Consider the following 24,312-nt stretch of genomic DNA (forward strand, 5'->3'; position numbering starts at 1 on the left):
GATGATTACCGCCTGTAGTTTACATGTTCTGTGTTATTTATCAATGGCAGAACGATGTTCGTGCGTTTTGTAACAGTGCTGCACAGTGAATGTTGGTTTGGTTTTTGGTCTGTTACAATTCCTCAGTCCTTTTGCATGTGAGGGGACATCTCTTGACATGGCAGCTTGGGGCCTTGTTTCACTTTTTTTTTCTTAGCTAACATAGGAAGGAGAAGCGCTTTCAATAACTGGAAAGGATTCCTTTTTTTAATTGACGGTGTTCAGATGGAGCTCAACTAGTTTAACTGGTAATGCATCAGTCCAGCAAGGTTACTGCTCCACCTGGTGGGTGCAAGCCAGGCCTCTGAGGGGAGCGAGCGGCGCTTCGGCTGGGTGGCACAGAGCCGGCTCTGGTCTCCCTCGGGGCCACCTTTGGTCCTCCTCAGACCCCCGCCTGAGACCCGGGGAATTCACCGCACAGGCCTTCCCCTAAGCCACCGCAGCCCCTCTGGCGGAGCACAGGTACCCGCCGCGGCGTGAAGCACGCTCTCCGCCTACTGCCGCCGCTCCGTGCCGGCGGCTGCGAAGCCCGGCAGGCCGACACCTGCCCGGCCGGCACTGGCGGGACTACAAGGCCCAGGCTGCCGCGGGCCGCCGGGGGGCGGTGCCGGGGGCCGGGGACCGTGCCCGCCCCGCCGCGCACAGCATGGCAGGCTTCGCCGACCTGAACGTGCCGCAGGGCCCGGACAAGAAGTGCCTGCAGAGCTTGCTGGAGGCCGCGGCCCACTGTGAGTCACCGCCTCGGGCGCGGCGGGAGCGGGGAGGGCGGTGGCGCCGGCGCGGGGCTCGGCCGCGGTGCGGAGCTGCGGGGACCGGGCTGGGGAGGGCCGGGCCCGGCGTGGCTCCCTAGGCTGGCTTCTGCCTCCCCGGGGGCCGAGCCTCGCCCGCTGCCGCCCTGCCCCTCGCCCTGCCCCGGGCCCCTCGCCCGGCGGCTTTCTGCAAGCGGCGTGGCTGGGGCCGAGGCCTCCCCGGGGCTGAGCCGCGAGGAGCTCGCGGTGTGGCTGGCAGGCTCCGGCTCTGCCAGTTTATCCCAGTGTAGCAGCTGGGCTTTCCCCAGCGTGGACACATGTTCCCGCCCGCGGTTTCTTACGGCCTACATCGGCTGTCGTGCGGAAGTGTTGTGCAGCCGGGCGCTGCCAGCGCCGTGCGGGGGGCGGCCCTTTGGCGAGCGCGGCGGCTGCCTCTGGTCCTGCCGGGGTGACCGTGCCTCCGGTTCTGCCGGCACAGTTGGGAATGCTCGCCTTGCCCCCTCCTAACTCCAACCCTCCCACCTCTGCGTCGTCCGCAGTTTTAACAGCTATCCTGAATGGTCTCAACCATTTTTTCCATGAGAAAAGTCGTCAACAGAAACAAACTGTGCCAGAGCCCTCGGGGAGCCCAGCCCCGAGTGTGCAGGCTCACAGAGCTCTGCCTCGAGTGACAGTTGTCAGGGCTGGGGAGCATTTAAAAGCTAAACATTTATTTATTTATTTATTTTAAGGCACTCTTTGGGTGAATTCATCTTCAGGAAAAAAAATGTTAAAGGTGAATATGCACGTGATTACTAATTCAGGGACATTTAAGTGTTGACTGTTTAACAGGTTTCTGCATGGATTTGTTTCCATTCATTTACTGGACAAAATATTCGTACTATGTGTTTACTTTTTCAGTGGGATATTCTGCAGTTGCTCTTAATCATGTCATCGATTTTAAAGAAAAGAAACAGGTAATTTTGGGGGGTTTATTTGTTCTTAGTGGGTTTTCTTTTATAAACCTACACGCTTTATAGCACGTTCCCAAACAGCTTTATCTGCAGAAGGCACTTCTAGACACAAGTACAAATGTCTGAATTTGTGACAGAACTCCCAGTTTATAATTCAGTATAACTGCCCTGGAGTTAACTTTTAATATGGTCTGTGTATTGTCCCTAGGAAATAGTTTTGTTAGCATGGCAAATTTCTTGTTAGGATTGGAACACAGCTTTTGTTTACGTTGTAAACTTAACCTATGACATTTTTAATAAGTTTGTTTTGTTCTCTTTTAAGGAAATCGTCAAGCCAGTATCTCCTTCAGAGTTGTTTCCATCTTTGCCTATTGTACAAGTATGTCTACTTATAATCTATCTATGTGCTATTATTCTGAGTTATGTTTTTTACCTTGGTGTGTTTGTATATTTCGTGTTAATCAAAAAAAAGAAATCTATTCATTGCTTGATTGTTAAAACTCTCATCATTGGGAGAATGGTACAGTCATGTTAGAGTAGGCTCTATTGGTTATTTTAGAAATTATTAAATTAATTGCTTTGTGTGAATTTTGACTCTTCTTGTCAGTTATATATATATATATATATTTTATATATATTATATATATATTATATATATTTTTATTATATATATATTTTTATATATAAATATATAAATATATATATTTATTATATATATTTTATTATATATATATTATATATATTATTATATATATATATTATATATATATATATATAATATATATATATATATATTATATATATATATATAATTACAGTATAATTCTTGAAATTTGAGTTTGGGAAATAAATTCCTGATTTTGATGGAGCAAGATTTGGATATAATGAACCAAGTCTGTGTTTCAAATCCCTGAGGAACTGCTTTTGCCTTCAGTTGTGGTCTGCCTGGGGAACCATAGCAGTATTAAAACATACTCTGTTTTTCTTCATTATTTTACTTCTCTTTATCTCCCTCCCTCTCTTTTCCCTTCCTCAGAGAAACAGTAAGTTATTCTTTGTTAAGGGCAGATAAAATATTGAACAGATCAATATAAAATAGGAAAATGTAAATACAGACTTTAAAAGATTAGTATAGGCAAGAATATGAGCAAGGCACCATTTTCTTTTTATAATGGAGAGGGTCAAAGTCACCACAGAGTTTTGCTTTGGAGCTTTTTAAATATGTTATTTTGTTTTTGTAGGGGACATCTAAAAGAATTAAAGTCTTAACGCGGCTAACACTTGTTGTTTCTGATCCTTCCCACTGTAATCTCTTGGTAAGTATGATTAGTATATGTATTTTTAAATTTTTATTTCCTTTTCTCAATGACATAAATGGAACTTTGGAAATTGTATGGGGAGAACTTTATGGATTTTGTAGGACAATCACCAGTGATTTCTCAGATCACGCCTTTAGCAAATAATGTGATCATGAAGAGATGCAGACTTGCAAGACTAGATATGGCTTCTGTTGATCATTTTTCAATATGGGACAACAGTTCTGTTATTCTGTTCTATTCTTTGATTTCTGGACTTCTGTGTGTAAACTAGAAGACCATGAGCAAGCCTTGTGTCTGCTTATTTTTAGCGCTACATGATCGAAGCAAAAGATGTTAAGTGCCTTATCAGGTGGGTGGGCCAAGCCTCAAAATAAGAATGACTTCACAGTATGGCTCACAGTAGACACCTCTATGTAATTGGGTGATTATTTGCTTTATTTTAGTACTTGAAAATGAAAAAGGGATTTTCTTCTCATTATTTTGGTCGTCATCGTTGTATATAGCTTTGGCATCTGCGAGAATTCAAGGTAGTAATTGTTTCCTCCTTTTGTAGAGATCAACATCAGCAAATATAAGGTTATATGACATAATAGCGGTATTTCCAAAGACCGAGAAACTGTTTCATGTAAGTACAATAATCTGATTGGTATTGCTCATTCATTAACTTCTAGTGCCTTGTGCTAGTTTGAGTACATGCTTTGATTTGATTTTATTTCCCATTTCATACAGGTCTGCATGATGTGGGGCTAATTTAGCAACACAGGCTACCTGGTCAGTTGGTAGACTGAGAAAGTTGGGAGGGATTGCAGGGGGCTGCACGGCCTTGAGGTGACTGGTTGAAGTCTGAAATGTCTACTAGATTAATGGACTTGTATGCCTCTGTTCTGTGGTTTTCTTTGTGTGTCTTGTACTCTACTGAGTACTCCTTTCTAGTGGGGAGAGAAAACATCCTCCTTTTTTTCTGATACATAAGTATGTATATATACTATCAGCATGTAGAAGACTTCTGTCTTGAACTTTAACTTCTCAAACTCAGACAGCTTCCCCAAAACACATTTGCTGTCTTCTGTTAGCACCGCTATTGGTTCCTGGTCTCTGAAATGCCAGGGAAAGTGAGAGGATTTTAAAACAGAACTAACATCGTTCTGAGAGTTACTGTCTTCCTTTTAGTCTTAGGTCTTCTCTTGAAAGTTCACCCAAATGAATAGCGGATCACTTTTTCTTTTGATTTTTCCTTTTATTTATTTTAAATCAAAAGAGGAGCAAGAGCTTATGAAACAGAGCTAGTTCTGGTTGTCATAGCATCTTATAAACAGATAAAATTTCTAGATATAAACATGGCTGATTAAACATAACAGCCCTTGCTGCGTTGCCAGAGTGAGATTTCTGGTTGTCTTTTGAATGTTTTGGATGCTCAGGTTGAGTGAGAGAAGCTTCACTTATGTGGCTTCATGACATGTTTGTTACTTTGCCCGCTGGGAAAACCATTGAGGCTGAATAAAAATACAGCGGTCTTGGGGGACATATTTGAAGGCAAGACGGTCATTTTCTCACTCAGGTTTTGTCCTGGCTGTTCAGAGCAACCTTGCAACTGGAACTGCCTCCACAAAGTTTGTGAGCATTTGAAGGTGTGCATGTCTCAGTGTTACCAAACAAATGCTAATGTTTGTAACAGCAGTGGTAGTGCTCCAAGTGTGCTAGTGAGAGAAAACAGTGGGTGTGAATCATTTTCAAAACTTCACTTAGGACTAATTTGTGACCTTAGCCCAACGCTGTTGTTTCTCACCTTGGTTTATGTTGATAGAAATGCAGATATTTTGAACAAAACACCCAATATACTCTGTCACTTCTATGATTTTAGAAAAACAAGGTGTTAGAAGTGTGTTTGACCGTGAACTGGTTTGGTCCATTTCTGGTGTTTGACTGAAAAAGACACATTATTTAGAGGTTATACCTAAATACAGCGATGTGCAGTAATTCAACCATTAATAACGGCACCAAGCATCTTACTGTCTTCCAACTTTTATCCATAGCTGCTGTATCTTGAATAAACCCTTCCTACCAATAAAATTCCTAGTTTTAAAACACTGTGCGAGGCAGAATTATCTCAGCTTGGCTTGTTGGGTGATAGGTGTTCATTATCTCAGTCTCTGTCATATTTTTAATCACATTGTTGTCAAATACTTGGTAACAGCTGATGTGAATGGTCTTATCAAGTGGAGCATCTGGAAGCAAGTTATCTTTTTGTCAGAATGTTTTTCTTACAGAACCCAAAATTGTGACATCTGACCTGTTGCAAGCTCATAAATAATATTAACTCTGACTGGAAGAGTAGGTGGAAGTGTCTCATCTCTGTTAGCCTTGGCAGGCAACAAGCAGGTGTGCAGTTTAAGGCAGTGTGAAGAAGGCACAGGGGCACCAAAAGCAGATGTGAATCTCTCTGGAGAATTTACTTTCGAAGGGAGCTTATGAATATAAAACTGAGTCTGTTTTGTTTGTTTGTTAAAATAAGTTAAAGCAACCTTCTAGTACTGTTGAGTACCTGTTTTGACACGTTAAAATTATATTGTTCTGTTTTGTTTTTTCTAAATTATTTCCCCTCCTTTTTGAAAATTTGTCCAAGTACGATACAAAGCAAGAGGCTGTAGAAGTAGGGAAACTTAAATGAATCTTTCAGCAGAATAATTCAGGCATTGGTTTTAACAGTTACAGCTTAATGAAACTAACTTCTGACTGCTTTTATTTCCCTTGCAAGATTTTAGGACTCTTGGGGGTGTGAGAGAGGCAAATAGTTGTAAAATACTTTTAAGTGCCAATTTCTACCAGTCTCTTTTGGTCTCCAGGAACAATGTAAAATCTCACTTCTCAAGTGAGGTCAGTCAGTTTGTCATGTGTTTAAACAAGCACCTGAAGCCAGGTAATCAGCAGGACCATGCTTTGTTGTTTTTTGGGGAAAAGAGCTCTCTCATTTAAGGGTGGATGGTTTTTATTTTCAGCTGTTGTGAATGCTGCTGCAGTTGGACATCCAGCTGTGGAAGTGTTTAAGCTTGCATAAACAGCCACTCATTTCTGCAGGTCCTTGTGTGCTCTGCTGGTGAAGCTGCTTGCTTGGCTGCATGGCAGTTTGGTCTGGGGAATACGCTTTTGGCTAAGAAGTAACCAGAGTTTTTGCCAAGTTGTTTTGCAGGCAGATCTGCTTTCCTGCTCTGATTTCAGCATTCAGCCACGCAGATGGTTGTGCTGGCAAAAAGAGGATGGCTGTGCTCTGGGCAGGCCAATGCAGACAGTGACTGTTTAAGCTGACACCCTCGCAGGTGATGGACAGTGTGTTAGGAAGGAAGCAGGACTGTCTGTGAGGCCATCTTCATGGCTTCCGTGCTGGCAGCACTTCGAGTTGGGGAGGGAACCAAAGCATTTTTCTTGCAAACTGCGTGAGGTGGAAGACTTCATCCACACACGTTCACATTCAGGGCAGATTTGTATGTTTATCTTTTGTATAAAGATTTTAGGTTTTCTAACTCTGTGGAGAGCTGTGTCAATTTTGTAGAGGTATCTACAGGAGTCTGGCGCAAGTGACACTATGCATAGAGTTTCAGCATATACCTCTGGATCTTGCAACTCATGGATCTTTCACTGTTAAGGATAAAGCCTTCTAGGGTGGGTGGGTCTTGCACCACAAATTATATTTTAAAATTGGCTGTTGGTAGTGAAGCATTACCTCAAGAACATCATTTTTCTCACCAACAATTTGGCACTTGCATTATTCTCCATAGAACAGGATTTTTCGTTTTTGTAGAAGAAATATGTGACCATTGGAGATGTGGTCTAATTTTAGCATGACCCAAAACCAGTCGTGACAAGGTCACGAGCCAGGGAAGCTTTTCTGTGACTGAGTGTGGCAGTCATATGTACTGAAAGATGTCCTCAAATTCTCCAAAGGGTTTATATCCTCAGGGGTATGAGGACGCTGTGTTTGCCAAGATAATTGCAGAACATGCTCCTTCTTTAAGTCACTCAAAGATTGTTTTGGGCTGCAGCAGCAATGCCCACTCCATGCCAGTAAGAAAGTCTGTGCATGTTGCTTTTAAAAATTTTTGCTTTTTAAGACTTTTGACTGGTTTAATGATATTGGTTAGTTCTGCCTGCTGTTTTTAAGCAATCAGCAGACCACCAGTATCTAAAAAAAACTTGCTTATATAAGTCTGAGGCTGTAGTGCAAAGCCAAATTTCAATGTTTATTGCTAAAATGTTTGCCAGAGCTTTCTTCGGGCCATCCAAGCCGTGTCAATTTATTTATTTCTGGCTGCCTGGAGTTTCCCAGCAGATGGGGCTCTTGCCCACCGTGTGACCGGGCAGGCGCTGGGCTGTGTAACTGCTGCATATCATTTTCTGTGTGAAGTTTTTGCTCTTCAGATCCTTTCAGCAGGCAGGGTAACTTAACTTGCCTGTGTGCGTGACTTCTCCAGGAGCCAAAACTCGGCTGAACATTGGAGTGTTTGGAAAATTCTCCTCTCCAGCTTCCCATGTAGTGCAAGAATTCTCTCTCGTGGGGAAGTACGACTCTTAACTTTATTTTTCATTGGTGGTGTTTTCTGAAATGTTCTTGTCACTGGAATCCTGTAGATAGCCTGACATTTGGGTCACTCTCTTCCCTACTGTACTTTGCAAAATGGAAAAGTGTCTTCCACTGTTTCTGGAGCTGATTAGGAAGGCTTGTTTTCTCATCACATAGGGCAGCTTGTATGTTTCTGATATGTATTCTCACTATCCTTCATTTTCAGCTTTCTCTCTTCCTGAATTTCCTACGGCCTCACTGACCTTTTTTCTAGGACATGACTCAGAGATGTGCTGATTCCCATAAATCACCTCTGTCTAGGTGGTAGTTTGTATTCCACCTGAGAAAAGGCGTAAAACTGGCTGTAGTAGGGCTAAACTTACACATGTAAGTCTAATTTGATGCATTAGATTCCAGCTGTGCCCTGCCTAACAGAGTTGGTAAAGATGGGGCATAAAGTTCTGTCTGAATGGCCTGGCAGAGACATTTTAACATCAAAACCCTTGTGATTTGCTAGATCTTTGAATTGCCTGCATGTGTGCTGTGGCTCTTCTGTCTAGGAGGGAGTGCTGTCAGCAGCTAAGAAACATTCCTAAAGCTGGGCTTCTGCTCTCATCTCCATCCAAATTTCATATGGACGAACTGGTAGAAGACTACTTTGCAAAGCAAGAGCCTGCCCTGCGTTAGAGCAGCCCAGCCCTGGGATTCCCCACAACACCTACTGCTTTCATGCTGGTGCGAGGAGGGATGAATGGCTGGCGCCTGGCCCAGGCGTATTTGGAGCAGTTGCTGGCAGGTTTCTGAATGCAGAAAGTTCCCCTATGCGTAGAAAATTCCTTTCAAACTACTTCAGCCTATTTTATCTTCTCTGTTACTATGTTGCTTACAGACATTAATCTGGCCCTGTGTGATTGTCTTTATGGGGTAGGTATATATAATTCCTACATATCTTGTGTGCGTGAGATTATATGTAAATTGAGGGTTCCCTTTTATGTGCACTCGATTTTCTCTGTCAGTGTGGAGATTCTCCACTCTTTGTTCATTCCTTCTGTCTTTTAATACAGGCTGTAAATTGTGGTATGAGTTCAAAGCTAAGCTTTTAAACTATAACCTTCAGTGCCATCTTCAGACTCCAGAGACGTGGCTTTCAGGAAGGGCTGCACTTTCCCCACCCAGCAGGAAAGTGAGGCCCTCTGCGTCAACTTCCAGTACTGGGCATATGGCACCACCAGTCACTGTCTTAACAGTCTCCTTTTCTTTCAGTCTTTTCTCAGTTTCTTCTGGTAAAAATAACCAATCCTGAAAACAAACAGTTGCTATATTGGAACTGGAGAGTGGTGGTCTAAGGGTCAGTTCCTGGGCTGTTCTCTTCGTAAACAGGGGCTGTCCTTGATTAGCTGTGAGTTCTTTTGCCAAAAGCCAATGTTGCTTCTGCATGTCCTATGTCAGATAAAAACAAAGCAGTAAGTCTTGCCTTTGGGTTTGTCATTATTTTATTGGAAAAGTAGTTCTGTGAGAGAAGGCTTGGATTTTAAGCCCAAAATGCTCAAGCTGTGCACCTGTAGCCCAGCTGTTTTATTGGCATACCTGCAAACCTCACTTTAAAACTGAACTCACCCTGGAGAGACATTTGTTGCATTAAGAAATGAAGGAGAATATTAGTGCACCTAAAGTTGGTTATGCATTTTTGAGCATATTAATAATCTGTTCCTATTTCTTTGCTGTAGATCGCTTGCACAACTCTAGATGTGGATCTGGTATGCATAAACGTAACAGAAAAGCTGCCATTCTACTTCCGAAGGCCCCCTGTGAATATGGTAAATTTACATCTAAATTGTTTCCTTGCTGTTAATTTCTGTATTTAATGTCAGTCTGTGCTGAATTCCCTCCCACCATTCCCATCCAAGTGTTTCTTTTATGTTCTTGCATAATATATAGTGTTGTTTCAGATGTCCTTCACTTCAGGGCCTCCACTGCAGCATTTAATACACAGTGATGTACGTTCTTTCTTTTTCTGCTTCCTGTCCCCCACTTAAGAAGGCAGAAGTGGTGTTCTCGAGGAATGGAAACAGAGCCTTAAGGCCACTACTATGCTAAGCAGTGAGATGTGGTGTGATTGCTGACTAAGCTGCTTCCCAAACCAGAAGTGGTACGGCTGTGTCAGAATAGATAAACAGCCCTGTGACTTAAAAGACAGAAGAATGTGAATGACACTGTTAATCTGGGAGAAGGATGCCCTGGCAGTTATTTGGAAGACAACTGTATTGAATCCATACGTAGATAAAGGAATGTCTTGGCAAATAAACCAAATGTGGAATTGCTACATATCTGCTGTGGGATGCAAGATGACTATCAGCATGGATCAAGTATTTTGTTAATACAATTCTGCCTACTGTTGGTGGTTTGCCAGAAAGCTTAATCTGAACGTGCCTTTAGGTAAACTATTTTTTTCCTGTGAGTATATGTCAGGGTTCATTCCACATGGGCATTCTTGGCAGATGTAGTCCTTAGTGCTTAAAAGTTTAAATTTGGAATTGGCTAGAAATCCTACTTCCTTCTATACAGAAGGCTTAACCTAGAATAAAAAATAACTATAATTAATCCTGAAACAGAACAGAAGTAATACTTTGGAATTTACTATAGACTGGGAATTTTAGCATTCCACTTGGAATAACAATTTTGTTTGCAATGCTGTTTGAAAGTATCCTAGCAGTCTAAAACTCCAGCAATTGACCCAGGTGAGGAGCTGGGAAGCTCTTAGAGCCCTATTTTTGGAGATGTTTTCCTTGCAAGCTACTTCTCAGCTTCCACACTCACAGCTTTAAGGCAGTCTGACTGTCAGTCAGACTGGTTTTGTGTGTCGGGCAGTCAGTTTTGGTTGTTGTGATGCCAACCAGACAGATTAGTAGGCAGCTGAAGTGGTGGGGATGCGGTTAAAATCTCCTTGACTGGAAATTGGTGTGTTGTCATCACCTGCTTTTGGTTTCGGTAAATTCTTTTTGTTTGAAGATGCTGGACCAGTTCTGTCTAAAACATTTGATGTGTACATAGTTTCTGTTGTGCTCGCATGCAGAGGTCATGTGTGGATGTGAGCTGGATTAATTCCATCTGGATTCAGTTACTGGACTTTCTTACATTATTAACACTGCAGCATTTTTAATAATACGAGTATAAAGCATAAAGTAACATTTCAGGCAAATGTATTCTAGGCCATGGAACAGACAACTTCTAGCTTTGAACTGTGTCTTTATCACTAACTCACTGTGTCCTGTAGCAGGTTGCTTAATCTTTCTGTGTATGTTTGCAAAACCAAGAATACTAGGCTTTTGGTGAGGTACTTTGACAGATAGCAAAGGGTTTTAAAGCAGTTGGAAATATAGTCGGTATTGCTATTTATAACATCTCCTGTGACTCGCTGTTATTTAACATTGTCACAAATACCAGAGTGTTCTGTGAGACAGGAGAGAAGGGTCCTCGTTGCTCCTTCTTTGCAAGGATGAATTCCTCATCTGCAGGATGTGGGTACTGTGGGAAGCGATGGCCTGCCTTACAGCAGGCTGTGGAGCTAGAGGAGAGTCCTCAACATTTCAGGGCTTGTTTCTGACCAGCAGTGGTTACTGGCTTCCTCAACTCTGTGATAGTGGAAAGCCAATTACAACTAATAAATGGATGGTATATTTTTGTTTGTTGAACTTCACTGATCTGTCATCCCAAGATTCAAGTAGACATATCTGGTGTACAGTGAAACTTCCCACATCGCCCCCCCTGCCTCCCTTCAGGCTAGGCTGTGCTCTTGCTGGAGCAATTCCGCCTTAATTTTTTCATATATAACACAGTTAAACTGAGAATAAACTACATCAATAATAGACAGCAGTTGTTACATTGTTATGCTTCTTTCCTTTTGACTTTTGATCACTCTCTTTCATGTGAAGGCAATAGATCGAGGCATTTACTTTGAACTTCTTTACACGCCTGCCATCAAAGACTCCACAATGAGAAGATACACAATTTCAAATGCGATCAGCTTGATGCAGATCTGCAAAGGAAAGGTAAGCTCTCAAACTGAAAGCGAGCTAATTAATTCAGTTCAAATTCTTCTGGAGTTGCACAGACTGAATCATTTTAAATTAGTTTGACGCTGGGGTTTCTGAAGTTGTGACTGAATCTTTGCCTACTAATACAAGGACACAGTTATTCTAGCTCCAGATGCTTTCAGCCATGCACCACTGCATGCTTTCTTTTTAAGTTGTCAAACTGTTAGGTTGCTCTGAAAAAAAGAATCTATCTGTTATTACAGTATGCAACACCCAAAACAAAAGGCGGAGGCGGAGGGGAGTGCCAGAGATCTCAGGTTTGCACTAGAACTGAAATCTGTGCATGTCTTTAAAATCTCCCATTTCATATTTCTGATTGACCAAAACCACTTTTTGATAGTATAGCTTGAATATGGGAGTAGGAAATAATAAGAAAAATTGGAAATCTTGTTTTGTTAAACAGTTAGTAAATTCCCAGTCTATAAGACAGACCCAACAGCTAGCTGGCTGTCAGCCAGGGCTTTGCTGCAGTCGGATCAACTGCATTCTTCCTTGCTACTGAAACCCAAGGAAGAAGTAATGTTTGCAGCTGAGACGCCTGTAATCCATTGCTTTCATACCTTGCCTCCTCCTAGGCTACCAGGCTAAGCTGCCTGTCATGCTGGGTCCTCTCAGGCCATGTTTTTTTTTTAACAGAGAAGCATATCATAATACATAACCAAGTTAAAAGAGATTGTAGCTCCCACCACCTTTACTGGAAAGGGCTTTGCCACACGTTGCTAGTCCGTAGAAACCAAAATTGGCATTACCCTGCAAATCTAGTCTGAAGTGGGGTATACAGCTTGGAAGGCCAATTAAAAGCAAATCTATTGTTAACTCGGTTCCCCTCAGGCGTGGCAACCTATTTTATAGGGCAGCAGAGTGGGTCAAACAGATTAATTCCCTTGGTGCTACAGATAAAAGTATTTGCATGGCCTTTCCTGAGAAGCCCAGTTCTGGGAATTAATTGCACAAAATACTGACTTGGTGATGAGGTACATACATGCAAACCCCCTTTTCTTTGGGATTCCTTTTTGTCAGTGCTCCTGTTTCCTTTGTGCAGTTAAAGATGTGCTTCTGGTGTGGTTGTTGATTTGGGGAGCACTGCTTAAGCTGGCATCACAAACAGAGCAACTGAGATATTCAGGCACTCGGTCCGCACACAGTGCCCCTTCTTTCTGCATCTGTCCATCTAGTGCATTATCTGTGCCTAGAAAGAAAATCAGCTGGAACTGGACATGACAAGTTGTTGTTAGGTGCTGCAGGAGCTGAGAGAGGACTGCTAGCTTGTCTTTATTTTTTGCTGTGAGGCTCGGTACCTGCTGGGCCAGCAGAGGTGGTTATTAGCTGTTGCTGGCGGTTTCCATCAGTTATGTAAGGCCTTTTTTTTAACAAGATGCAGGATGGCTGGTCCATGGGCTGCTTGCATTGGCACCTGGCATTCAGCTGTCACCTTCTATAACCTATAGTTGCTGAACATGTAGCAGCTTTTGGATCCTTTTGTTCCTCTCCTGTTGTAGCAAGGCAGAGAAACTTCCAGAAATGTACCGGTGTCCTCAGAACTGGTGTTGAGCAGAGTCCTTAAAACATATTAAAGCATGCAGGGAATGAGGGAGGAACTTGCCTGCTTTGCCAGACAGGTGGTGTGCATAGCCACGGTCCCTCGCCTCTTGTGTTTTGGTAACTGAGTGTGGGTACTTTGCCTGGAGCAGTGTACTGAACAGCTGCTGTCTCCTTTACCTGGGGAGATGATGTTTTGCCTTTGAATTCTTCTCTTTAGCCCTTCCCTTGCATTTACCTTTGCCTGCCTCTCCCTCACTTGCTAGCAGTGCTTTTCTTGTCCGCTCTTGTTTCCTTCTCCCATCTTACCCATCCCCCAGCCGGTAGCCAGTTGCCTTTGAACCAGGTGGAGCATACCTCCAATGCACAGCAGTGAACCACAATCCTGTGCTGGTTCAAGATGGCTCACACAGCTGCTCTGGGAGCTTCTCTGAGCCTGGGAGACAAGTGTTAGTTGCTACAACTCAGAGCAAGAGACTTGAATTTTCCCAGAAAACTCTTGCAGCCAGCACCACTGAAGCTCAAAAGCACCTTTGGGATCCATAGTCTAGTCATTTTAAAGGTGAGCTATGCAGAAAGAAATATCCTGGGCTCCATCGTGATGTGTGCTGTTAAGTCACTTTGTATGTATTGCTTCTGCCTCTGGCTTTCCTTATGCTAAGGCAGTTGTCTGTCCCGTCCTATCCTCCTTAGCACACAAAGGAGCCTTGGGCACAGTGTGAACATGCAGCTGTGTCCATGCAGATAGCTCTTATACAGGTTGAGTTCCAACTGCACACAGAGCATTAATTTCCAGTGTCTGTCCTGTTCTTTGTGCTGGGGAGGTGGCAGGAGAAGCAAAGCAAGGCGAGGAAGGGATGAAAAGCCCCGCCACTTGTAATCAGGGGTGGTGTGGTGTGTTGGTGGTACTGATGTCAGAAAGGGAAAGTCTTTTTTGATGCCTTAGTACAATCCCATTCCCGCCCACTCAAGCAGGAATTCCCAAAGCCTTTTATTCAGTATAATAAAAGGTGCAAGGAATTTTTTTGCTGCTGCAAAGTTTGCACCTGTGCAAAACAGTCTTCCCTCTGGGTGAGTATCCTTGGAGGTTTAACGTCAGAAGAGCACTGGCAGCTGGGCTATGGTACCTGCCAACCCCCAAGCAGTCATGTACCTGTTCTGCAGAAAGCCTGTGGGAGAAAAGGGAGAAAGATATCTGTATATTCACGGGGGTGCCAGTGTTGAGGAAAGCGAGCGTATGGTGTGGATTGGCAGCCACTGCATAGCTGCAGACTGCTTTCTTGAACCAGTGTGTTTAAGGCCATCGTGAATGCTGAGGTTAGGACTGAGTCGTACTGCAACACTGAGTAGGCTGAAAATTTGGGAGCACCAAACTGTCTAAAGGCACGATCTGTAAGGTGCTTCTGGGGGATCCTAGACTCCTAAGTCCATTTCTGTTAAGCTCAGCCCGAATTGTCATTTGTGTGGGGCCTCTTTCAGCTAGTGTAAATAAAGGGGGCACTTTGGAACACAGTGTGTGCATTTCTTCTTTATCCTTAAGGTCCCTTTAAAGTCTGCTATGAAAGATAGGGCTGGTAGGTGTTGGCTTAATGCCATCACTCCAACATTTAAACTGCTTAGCCTGTCCTTCTACTAGGTGCAGTGCTTCTTCAACTCACATCTGTCTGCGAGGGGCTTGTAACTGCAAGGGAGGGCTCGTCCGTGTGCCCCACTGTCTGTAGGGGACAGGGGGATAACCTGGGTTTATTCATGTCCCCAAACTAAGATCCATAGCCTGCTAGAATTCGCTAAGTCTGAGAGCACCAGGTACTCTGATGTTTAATTGGGCTCTGAGCCTGAGCTTAGCTAACACTCATGAAGTCTTTGCTGCTGGCTGATTTTTTTTTCACTTCTTGATGCTGTCTGACAGATGAACGTTTGTTCTCTTTTGTTTTCCAGAATGTTGTTATATCTAGTGCAGCTGAAAGGGTAAGTCCCAGATTATTATTTTTTTTTAAGTCAGAACAATTTGAGGATTTATCTGTGGCTGAAAATACAGCTTTAATCATACATTAAACATATAAAAATTGTGATTTTCAATATGGTTGCCATCTTGTGGGTTTTTTAATCAATCTGGTTCATCAAAGATTTATATTGTGGGGTTTGGGATATTTTTTTTTTTGTTTGGATGGGTGGGGTTTTTTTTTACCACTGTGGTACCTTCTGTGACAGTTTTCTCCCAAATGGGGACTCTGTTTTCCAGAATAGTAGTATGTGTTTGATTTCCTAGTGCATCTTCAGCAGCTTGCTATTATGTAGCATTTAATTTTGGCTTCCTGATAGCCCTGTCCTGCCTGCTTACATTTTTGTCAGCCTGCGAGAGAATGCATGCCCACATACAACCTTCTTTGTTTTGTTTTAGCCTCTAGAACTACGAGGTCCTTATGATGTGGCTAATCTGTATCCTTTTCCCAAGTCAAAGACAACAGTTACTGCTAACATGTGAAAGTTCAAAGTGGTTCCATCTTTTACACTCCTTGAACTTTACACAGCGATGCTTGTTGGTGACCAGTTCAATGAATCAGGGCTCTGAGTGGGTGTGAAAGAAGCAACATGAGGTGGTCATGGGGTGGCCTGAGCAGTCACTGTAAACAGTGATGTCTGTGTTCAGCTACAGGTATGTTTTGTTGTGATATGCATTGATACTGTGTGGGTGTAAGTGAAGAAATTAATAAAACCCACAAAAATCTGTGGACACTGGGAACCAAACCAGAAATTATTACTTGTATTCCTTGGGGTGCCCCATCTTTTGCAGAAAAAGCTATAAAATCGTATTTATGTTAAGAAAGAAAAAGTTTCTCTCTGAGTACTGGTTACTTTTGTTCTGAATTTTCCACTCCTTAGTTACATGTATGCTTTTAAATAAGTGGATGTATTCTAGCAACCAAGGAGAGTGTCTTTTCTCCCCTTCTTTCGGGAATTTAGATGCATTTTAACTACTCTCCCCCGCTCCCTGCCCTGCAAGCACGAATCTGGACTGTCCCTTAGAAAGAAGGAGCGTGCTCTGAGTCATGAGAACCGTGTGGGAGGGTGTGTGGCCTGGAAGGATTTTACACACAGCATTTCCTTCCCTCTTAAAAAGAGCAGTCAAGCTCAACCAATTAACGTATCTACGCTGGTGTCATCCCTGCTCGAGGTGGCTGGGAACTTTTTGGCACGATGCTTTCGTATCAGACCATGCCCTTTCCCCATAACTGAAATTTTCAATGGGGTAATTGTGATTACGCATATAAAAATGTTCCTGTGTTGATAGACTTTCATTTGTAAAAGTACAGCTTCTTGTCTGGAAAAAAGCAATGCTGCCAGCAGCTTTCCAGGAGCGCTGCTGGGGAACTGCAGCCAGGAGAGCTGGGTACCTCAGTTCCCTGCCTCTGGGTAACCTTATGCGAAATGTCACTTAGAGTTACAGTTTGCCAATTCCCAGTTATTTGTAGAGTAAGCAAACCTATCATGCAGACAGACTTCCCTATTCTGTTTGTTCCTGTGTATTTTGATCCTGAACAAAGGTGACAGAGGTTTGCTGTTTGGCCTGTCAGAAAGTGAAGCCAAGGCAGCTGTGTCTACCAACTGCAGAGCCGCAGTGCTTCATGGAGGTAGGTGAAAAGCACATGCAAGCTCGTTTAAGTAGCACATGCATTTGTTAAACTAAGTTCATGTTAATGCCTATGTTCCAAGAGGTCCGAGACCTTATAGAGCAAGGCACACCTTGGGGTTTTAGCTGCCCTGTCCAATGCGTGAAGAGGAGCTTGTGTGGCAAGGGTGTTTTATTTTCCCTTGTGGCCATGTTAGCAAATCAGTGGCTGAGCTGATGGTGCTGTCTGTACCAGAGTACTCACTTAACTACGTTAATGAGTCATAAACCATTTAGCCAAAACACATCTGCCTGTTGTGACTCCTAGTGAAACTGTCCCTTGTTTCAGAAAGGGTTGAACACTGATGAGGGATGACATCAGCAGATATTACATCATTGACTTCAAGAAAATCAGGATGCATATGTTTTGTGTTTATCCTCTTGCAGCATGAGCGGAGAAGCAACCTATGCCATGTCACTTTCTGATGCTTTATTATGTGATCTATTTCAGAGTTACTCTTCATGTGGAGCGTTTCAAATTTGACGCAAAATCAAATACCCTGAGTGTTTACTGCTTAGGAAAAAATGTTACATATAATGTACAATGGCTTGCAGTGTTTTGGTGAAACAAAACTTGCTTCCTCATGCTCTCTGCAGATGCAGCTCACAGTAGCTCTCTTCTAGTTGCCCATTTTTAATATTAAGAAAGTGAAAATTTAGCTTGTGACTCCCTGCACTGGAAACCAAACGTTTACAGTTTATTTTGTGTGCTGGTGTCAGTGCAGGAAAGAGCCACATTTTGCATTCCAGCAATCAATTCAGACCCTTGCTTTCCACTGTAGCACCAATTTCATCATCATTATTTATTCTTGATATGTTATTTATTTTTATAATAATCAGAATATAAAAGGCAGTTTAACTTTGACGGAGTAGTTGCATGAGGCTCTTAATTTCTGCCTCTGTCAAGATTTTTTGGGTAGGTACGATTTCTAGTCACCTTCCCAACAACTTGAGTTGCTGTAAATTTCAAATGCACGGTAGGATTTGGTTTGTATCTCTTGTTTCAGAGGAGCTGGGGCTTGAACCTGCTGTAAATTTACAGCAGCAGGTAGCTTTGATCTCTTGGAAAGGGCATTTCTGTGAACAGGTTCCTCCTCCAGCCTTTTACTCGTCTACATAGAGACAGCGTGTCGGAAGAATTTTTGTCAAGTTTATGTGCAATTCTCAAGACTGTCATCTATCTCATCTGTGAAATTAAATAGCAGATGCCATTTCCCTGTCCCCCAAAGAATACTAGCCCAGAATAAGTCAATATATTTTGGCAAAGTTCTTGTAGAGATCCTTCGCTAACAGAGTGTAGGGAATCTCTTCTACCTCAAATTTTGCAGGGAAGGCTCCCACCAGCAGTTATGAAATTGGATTGGGCTCACTAGGTTGTTTGGCAAACATGAGAAGTTGGATAACATCACACAGTAGTATTTATGGTAATGCTTAGGGTTCTGTAAATAAAATATTCTTGAATACTTTATTCAAAGTATTGAATATATAAAGCCACTTGGTATGTATAGGGGAGCCTCTGCCGATATAACTGTGCCAGTGTAGTCTAAGAAGCCTGGGGTATGTGAATACATGGGTTTTATTTCTTTTTTTTTTTAGGAATAGTATGTTTTGCTTAGAAATGCTTTTTACAATGCTTCAGGAATGTGTCCTTCTGTGGCTATTGAACTGATTAAGCCTGGTTTCCTATGGTATTGTGTGTCTGCAGACCTCAGCTTTCCCTTACATTTGATGTAATTCTGCACCCACTGTTGGGTTTCCCCACTCCATAACGCAGCATATCCCCAAGCTGCCTGCCCATCCAGATTGCTTACCTACTGTGTGTGCTGGCTGGCTGGCAGGCAAACATGTTGAACTGTGCTTTGCGGCGTGGACACCTGAAATGAGTCTGCATTAAATGCATTAGTGTCACTTTTATATTCCAGAAACTCGGAAGAGTGCCTGTGGGGTAGTGTACACTGTGAAGAAGCCTCGAAAGGTTGAGGAGGAAGAAACAGCACTGCCAGCCTGCAAAAAAGCTAAGACTCAAGCTTGAGGACTGAACCAGTTGTCAGCAGGAGCCTCTACCCCTCTTTACCCAGTGCTGAATCTTCCCCTGTCCTCTAGCCAGCCCAGTTCCTCCCTTACTATTATATTTAGCCTGGAGAAGAATTATTCTTCTGGTGTTCAAGTGAGGAAAGCTGTGGGACTGAGACTGCTGCATGGTAATTCACCACATCTGAAAGGTCATGCTGGGCTTCTGGCCATGGGCTGGAGACTGTCTCTCCACCCTGTCTTAGGTCTTTGGAGTCAGTGCAAACTCAACACCATGTGTCTAACATATGAAAATTTTCAGTTATACAAGTGCATTCCTTTTTTATTAAAAAAGTTTCTAAGAATGCATGCATTCAAAGTCTAGCTCTTATGGTTTCTCAGATTTTGAACACATCTCTACTAAACCTTACAACCACAAGCCAGTAGGTGAAGTTCACCTGCAGTGGGCTCTGAAGAATAATAGTGCAGTTAAAAAAAAAATAAAATAAATCTGCTTCCCATTCTGTTTTGTGATCAATAGCTATAAAGAAGATCCCAGGATCTGTCACTTGCTAGGAGGTGTCTTGGATTTGTGTTACAGTCTGACTGACTGACCTGACCTGCCAGACACGCATCCCGAAGGCCATCCCTGTCCTGCAGCTCTTAAAACCAAACAGTAACATGAGGTGGTGACCGCAGGCGGGAAGGAAAAGCCCAAGGTTACGGTGAACGTGTGCTCAGCATGCTGTATTGCAGTCACAGCATAACAGCTGTCTCACCTAGGCCTGAGCAGTCTCCCCGTCACATCATTTTTACTGCATCATTTCCTTCTTCATGTCCTGGTCTGGCAGTGTTGTCTATGAGAGTGTTCATTTTGTTGCCTCCTGCCTTTCTGTTTTCCTTCCTGTTAATGCCTCAGTAAACCTAATCTAGCTGCCAAAAAAGCAATCATAACAGATTTATAATCAGCAGAGCATTTTCAGAGCTCTTCCAAATGTTGACTGAAGTTTTTCTTTTGATTAAACCAACATAAAAATTATGTAAGCTGCTGTACTCTAGATACTTCTGAGCCAGCTTTACTGTGAATATTCCAGTTCTCTCTTTGCATCTGACAAGTTGAGAAGTGGAAGTTACAGCATTTAAGATATTGCAGAAGTCTTGCAGTGGGTCATCTCTGAGCTCTTAGTAACTTGACTGAGCAGAATAGATGAAGTTCTCACTAGACTAATGGTACTATATAATGCTGATGTAAGTCACAACAACTTTTACTTCAACAAATAATGAAATATTTTTCCGTTACGTTATTTTACTTGTTGACCTTGTGTTTTGAGTCTGTTTTATTGTACATATTGGGATTGTAATATATATACATGCATACATACAGTAGTTTGTCACTTACAGACTTATCTCCAAAATGATGCTTTAACCAGAGAAGCAACAAAATGTGTTTATCTGGTGCAATTTTCTGAATGACGCATTATCCTGCCTTGGCCAGAGAATAACCTACCTTGAGCGTGACAAAAGTTGTTTGGTAACTAGCATATGGACAGAACCTTTTAATTGCTAGGGATCCTTCTGACTACTTGTCTGACTTGATTTTGAAAACTTACAGTCTGCATCTTTGACCTTTAAATAGATACAGTGCTTCAGGAACTGACTGCAAAGTTTCTTCTCCCCCAGTTTCCTGAAGTGTGTTGTTCTGGCCAGTTTGGTGGTGCCTGAACAATTGAACTGCTTCTTGGTTAGAATGACAAACAGACAGAGTCAGCCAGCACTGATGTCATTTCTGTTTCCTGCAAGGCGTGCTCCCAGTGTCCGGGTGATCATGCAGAAACAAGTAGCGAAGTAGTGGCTTGCAGAGAAGAGCAGCAAGCAGAGGTGTGCCAGATTTTTATGGAGAAGAGTGTTCACAAATAAAGCCTACAGCTGGCAAGGTGATACTTGTGAGTTGTGGTGCTTGTGTGAGGAAAGTCTCATCTGCCTAAAGCTGTTGGCCTCACTCTAGGATAGCTGGCTCCAGACAGAATAGGTATTTCTTCTGCTTGCTCTTCTGCAGGGTTTCTGTAAATTCACTTTGTCTCCAGAATTTGCACTCCAGTAGCAACTATTCATTGCTGCCCACTCCTGACCCTGCCTCATTGCCCAGGACGTTGCTTTGGCCAGACTAAAGCCTGCTGGCTAGAAGCCAGCTGACATGGGTGGATGAAGGTGTGCCAGGAGCCTGTGGCATATTTTGCTGGGAAGCTACGCTATGGAGTATTAGGATTTTAACTGAATGTAGCATGTAACAGCCCAATGAAATTGGACATTGATGTCCATGTTGGCAGCACCGTTACGGTTCTGCGTCTGCTAAAGCAAAGGGAGAGGTGCTTGCCTTTCCTAGCAGGACTCAGCATCTCCCTTGGCTTGGCTAACTGAAGGTGTCTTGTGCTCCACATAGTAAGTACTGACTTGCTGAGAAACAGAGATTTTAAGTCAAACTCGGTAATAAAACAAAGTTACAGTTTTATGTACAAAGTACTGTCCTTCTGCTTTTGTATATGTGTCTCCATTTAACAAAACAAGTAAGAGACTGCATTTATCTATCAGTGGCAGGGAGGTAGTTCAAGGGCTGGCTGCTCTAGGCAGGCGAAATACTTTTTTTTTTGAGGTTGTTAAGAATTTTACAGAGGCCAAAATGTGAACTTCCTTTAAAGAGGCAGAATTATCCTGTGCATGCTCACCACTCCATAAGCCACCACAGCAAATAAAAAGAACCACTCTGTTTATTCAATCTGAAGTAGATCAGTACAAAATGTACAGAAAAAGCAGTACAAATTTACAAATATACATAATCTGTTTTTGCATTCTTCAGTCACCGGACTTTGTAGGAGCCTAGCTTAAAAAAAATTCACATTCCTGATACTGTCTCCTCTGACCTTCGTAACATTGCATCTGAATCCTGCAGTCCAAACAGTTAAGTGGTAGTTGGAGGTCTGTCCTCGAGCTCTTTATCGACCACAATTGCCAAACCCTGTGTAAACGCCATTATTTAACTGCTTCTTTAAATCCTCTTGGCACCTCAGTACACCTTCTTCCATTGCTCTTTCACATACCACCACTCATTTAACATTATTTTAATAGAATTTGGCAGAGACAAGGCAACAGGTCCAAGCATTTGCTGTTTAGAGCTATTGGAAGGCTTGAGGGAAGTTGCTAATGTAGCTGGAAATACTGCCATCCAAGGCAAAAGGGTCTATGCTGCTGGCAAAGATTGCATTAGGATGTAAAGCTATTTTTAAAAAAAGCTACAGTAATAACGAGAATCATTAAAAGTGATGTTTAAAATAAATAAATAATAAATAGTAATAAATAAAGCTATTTTAGAACCAGTGGAATTTTAACACTCAGCTAGCCTTTTAAAATAATTTCTTTGCATGTTTTCCGTGAAGGTACTACCTCAAATAATTAAGTATCATAAATATCGTCAATTAAAATACTATGTTCAGGGTTGTTTTCCTCCAGGTTCATAAGCTTTTAAAAGCAGCAAGAAGAGTGGTCTGGTTTCTCTCCTCAGAACTTGCTTAGATGGACGCTTTTATAGGAATTGTCTTTAAGGCTGTTGAATATTTCTTTGGTGCCGTTCTGCCACTGAAGAACAAGATCCATAGGGGTTTTCCCTTGCTGGTTAAAAAAGCAGAGGAAGGAAGATTTAATTTCAGCCAGTGATTGTTGAGTCCTTTGTCCTTCCCTAAATGTTTGTACAGCGCATCTGCCTGGTGTGAGACCCTTCTGCATGTGCAGGGCCAGACTTATTCTCGCCTCCTTGAGATGAGAGTCCTGCTCGGGCAAATCTGGTCCCAGTCATGGTCAGACTCGTGACAAAATTTCCCTGGGTTTCAGTGAGTCTAAGCCGTGTTAGCAAATGCCATGACTAGCACAGCGTGCAGGTGTTTCTTTTGATCTAGTTTAAACTGATTAGAAATACATCTAGCTGAAGCCTCCATAGGACACTCTTCTGTTTAATTGAGAACTCGGATAAGAGTTTGTACTGGTTTAATTAGGTTATGAACCACATCTAAATTAAACGGGAGTAACTTTTGTATGCAGCCAGAGCCTGAGGGAGCAAGTCTTTGGCCTTTGGGGCTGTACCTTTCATCATTTTCATACCCTGATGAGGGATAATGCTGCTTCAGAGAGCGTGGGCAGCGAGTAGGGAGTACCATGTGCTGCAGTGGCTGTTTTCTTCCTTGCCCCCTGATTTGATTGATTGCCAGTCAGTCAAAACCATTGTCTGGCATTGGTAAAACCCACGGTCCATCCCACCGCTGCTTGGTTTGGGTTTGGGAGAAAGGGTTTGTGATGTGCTATGCTTTTAACCAGTGTTACATTGCTCCAGCAACCAGCTCGCTGCTGCTGTGGCAGCTATGAACAGAGCCAAGTTTGGGGCTTCTCAAATTGAAGCTCTGCCGAGCCACAGGGGTTTGCTGCCCAGTGGTCAGGTTAACAGCCAGTCATCTAGATGTAGTGCTTGGGCTTGTCATCAGCTGTGGGCTTAACAGAAAGGAGATTTCTCTGACAAGCCATGATCTTTGTTGTCTCAGCAGCTGTGCAGAGAGCAAGTGTCTGCTGTATCTTTTCAATATGTGATAATGTGTAATTAAAATAAGTCATAGAAAGATGTGATGATGTTTTAAGTTGCAGCTGATGGGTTCTGGTTTTAGAAGAGGTACTGGTTTTTCCTCTTCTCCCTGACCTCACCCATGTTACGCTTTCCCTGTGTCATCTCTGCTTTAATTAACTCTGCAGCGATCTAATTAAGCCTGTTCACAACAGTCTCTCCCAGCCTTGAAACCTATGAAACTGCTCTGAAGGGAAACTTATCCTAGAGCATTTTGAATTACTGCATTTTTAAAATATTACTTACACAGTTCTTTATGGTTAGATCTGCTCCATACAGAATCAGAAGCCTGATCATTTTGTAGCGGTTCAGCCTTACAGCATCGTGCATCGGTGTGTCTCCTTCCTAGAGGCGTGAGACATGGACCACAGCATCAATCCCACTGGTCCCACACCACAGTCCAGCCTCAACCATGTAGCCAGGGATATTTACAGGCAAGTGGAACTACTGAGGCAAACAGCAGCTTGATGCTACCTGATAACTGACAGGTAAGAAGTTGTTGGTACTTACTCTGTCTCTGGCATTGAGATCTGCTTCACAGGCGATGAGGTGCTCCCCACAGTCATACTGACCCGTTCTCACAGCCACGTGCAAAGGGGTGCTGAGCAGCTGAGAGGTGGGAGGAGAAAGCAATCAGTGGCATGGAACAGGTAAAAAAAGCTTCAAGAACAGCTGCCAAAAGAGCTTTTCATCTCCAATTTAAAAAGCTGCAGAGTCCCCAAAG

The 24,312-nt window shown here is 42.8% G+C and overlaps 2 protein-coding genes across 4 annotated transcripts in view; one reads left to right on the plus strand and one right to left on the minus strand.

Annotated features, from left to right (window-relative positions):
• Positions 1-563: 563 nt before the first annotated feature.
• On the plus strand, positions 564-20,311 carry RPP30 (ribonuclease P/MRP subunit p30). 3 transcript variants are annotated; one of them, XM_080401770.1, is made up of 11 exons: positions 564-767; positions 1,620-1,744; positions 2,064-2,120; positions 2,983-3,057; positions 3,614-3,685; positions 9,343-9,432; positions 11,548-11,664; positions 15,187-15,216; positions 15,650-15,687; positions 16,801-16,880; positions 18,822-20,311. In XM_080401770.1, the coding sequence occupies exons 1-11, from the start codon at positions 686-688 to the stop codon at positions 18,896-18,898; spliced, it is 843 nt and encodes a 280-aa protein (XP_080257896.1). In that variant the 5' UTR covers positions 564-685; the 3' UTR covers positions 18,899-20,311. The 3 variants fall into 3 exon arrangements, with proteins under 3 accessions (XP_080257896.1, XP_080257895.1, XP_080257897.1); XM_080401769.1 differs by having other exon boundaries at positions 611-767; positions 18,841-20,311; XM_080401771.1 differs by having other exon boundaries at positions 631-767; positions 1,689-1,744; positions 18,841-20,232.
• A 1,364-nt stretch (positions 20,312-21,675) lies between these two features.
• The window catches only part of ANKRD1 (ankyrin repeat domain 1), a 28,538-nt gene continuing 25,901 nt past the window's right edge, over positions 21,676-24,312 (minus strand). Inside the window, exons 7-9 of the mRNA XM_080401759.1 lie at positions 24,099-24,197; positions 23,835-23,933; positions 21,676-22,591 (exon numbers count right to left, since the gene is read on the minus strand). Coding sequence (XP_080257885.1) covers positions 22,481-22,591; positions 23,835-23,933; positions 24,099-24,197 — 309 coding nt within the window. The 3' untranslated portion in view covers positions 21,676-22,480. The remainder of the gene's footprint in view (positions 22,592-23,834; positions 23,934-24,098; positions 24,198-24,312) is intronic.

The sequence above is a fragment of the Falco punctatus genome, assembly GCF_963210335.1.
Source record: "Falco punctatus genome assembly, chromosome: 9".
Taxonomy (NCBI): domain Eukaryota; kingdom Metazoa; phylum Chordata; class Aves; order Falconiformes; family Falconidae; genus Falco; species Falco punctatus.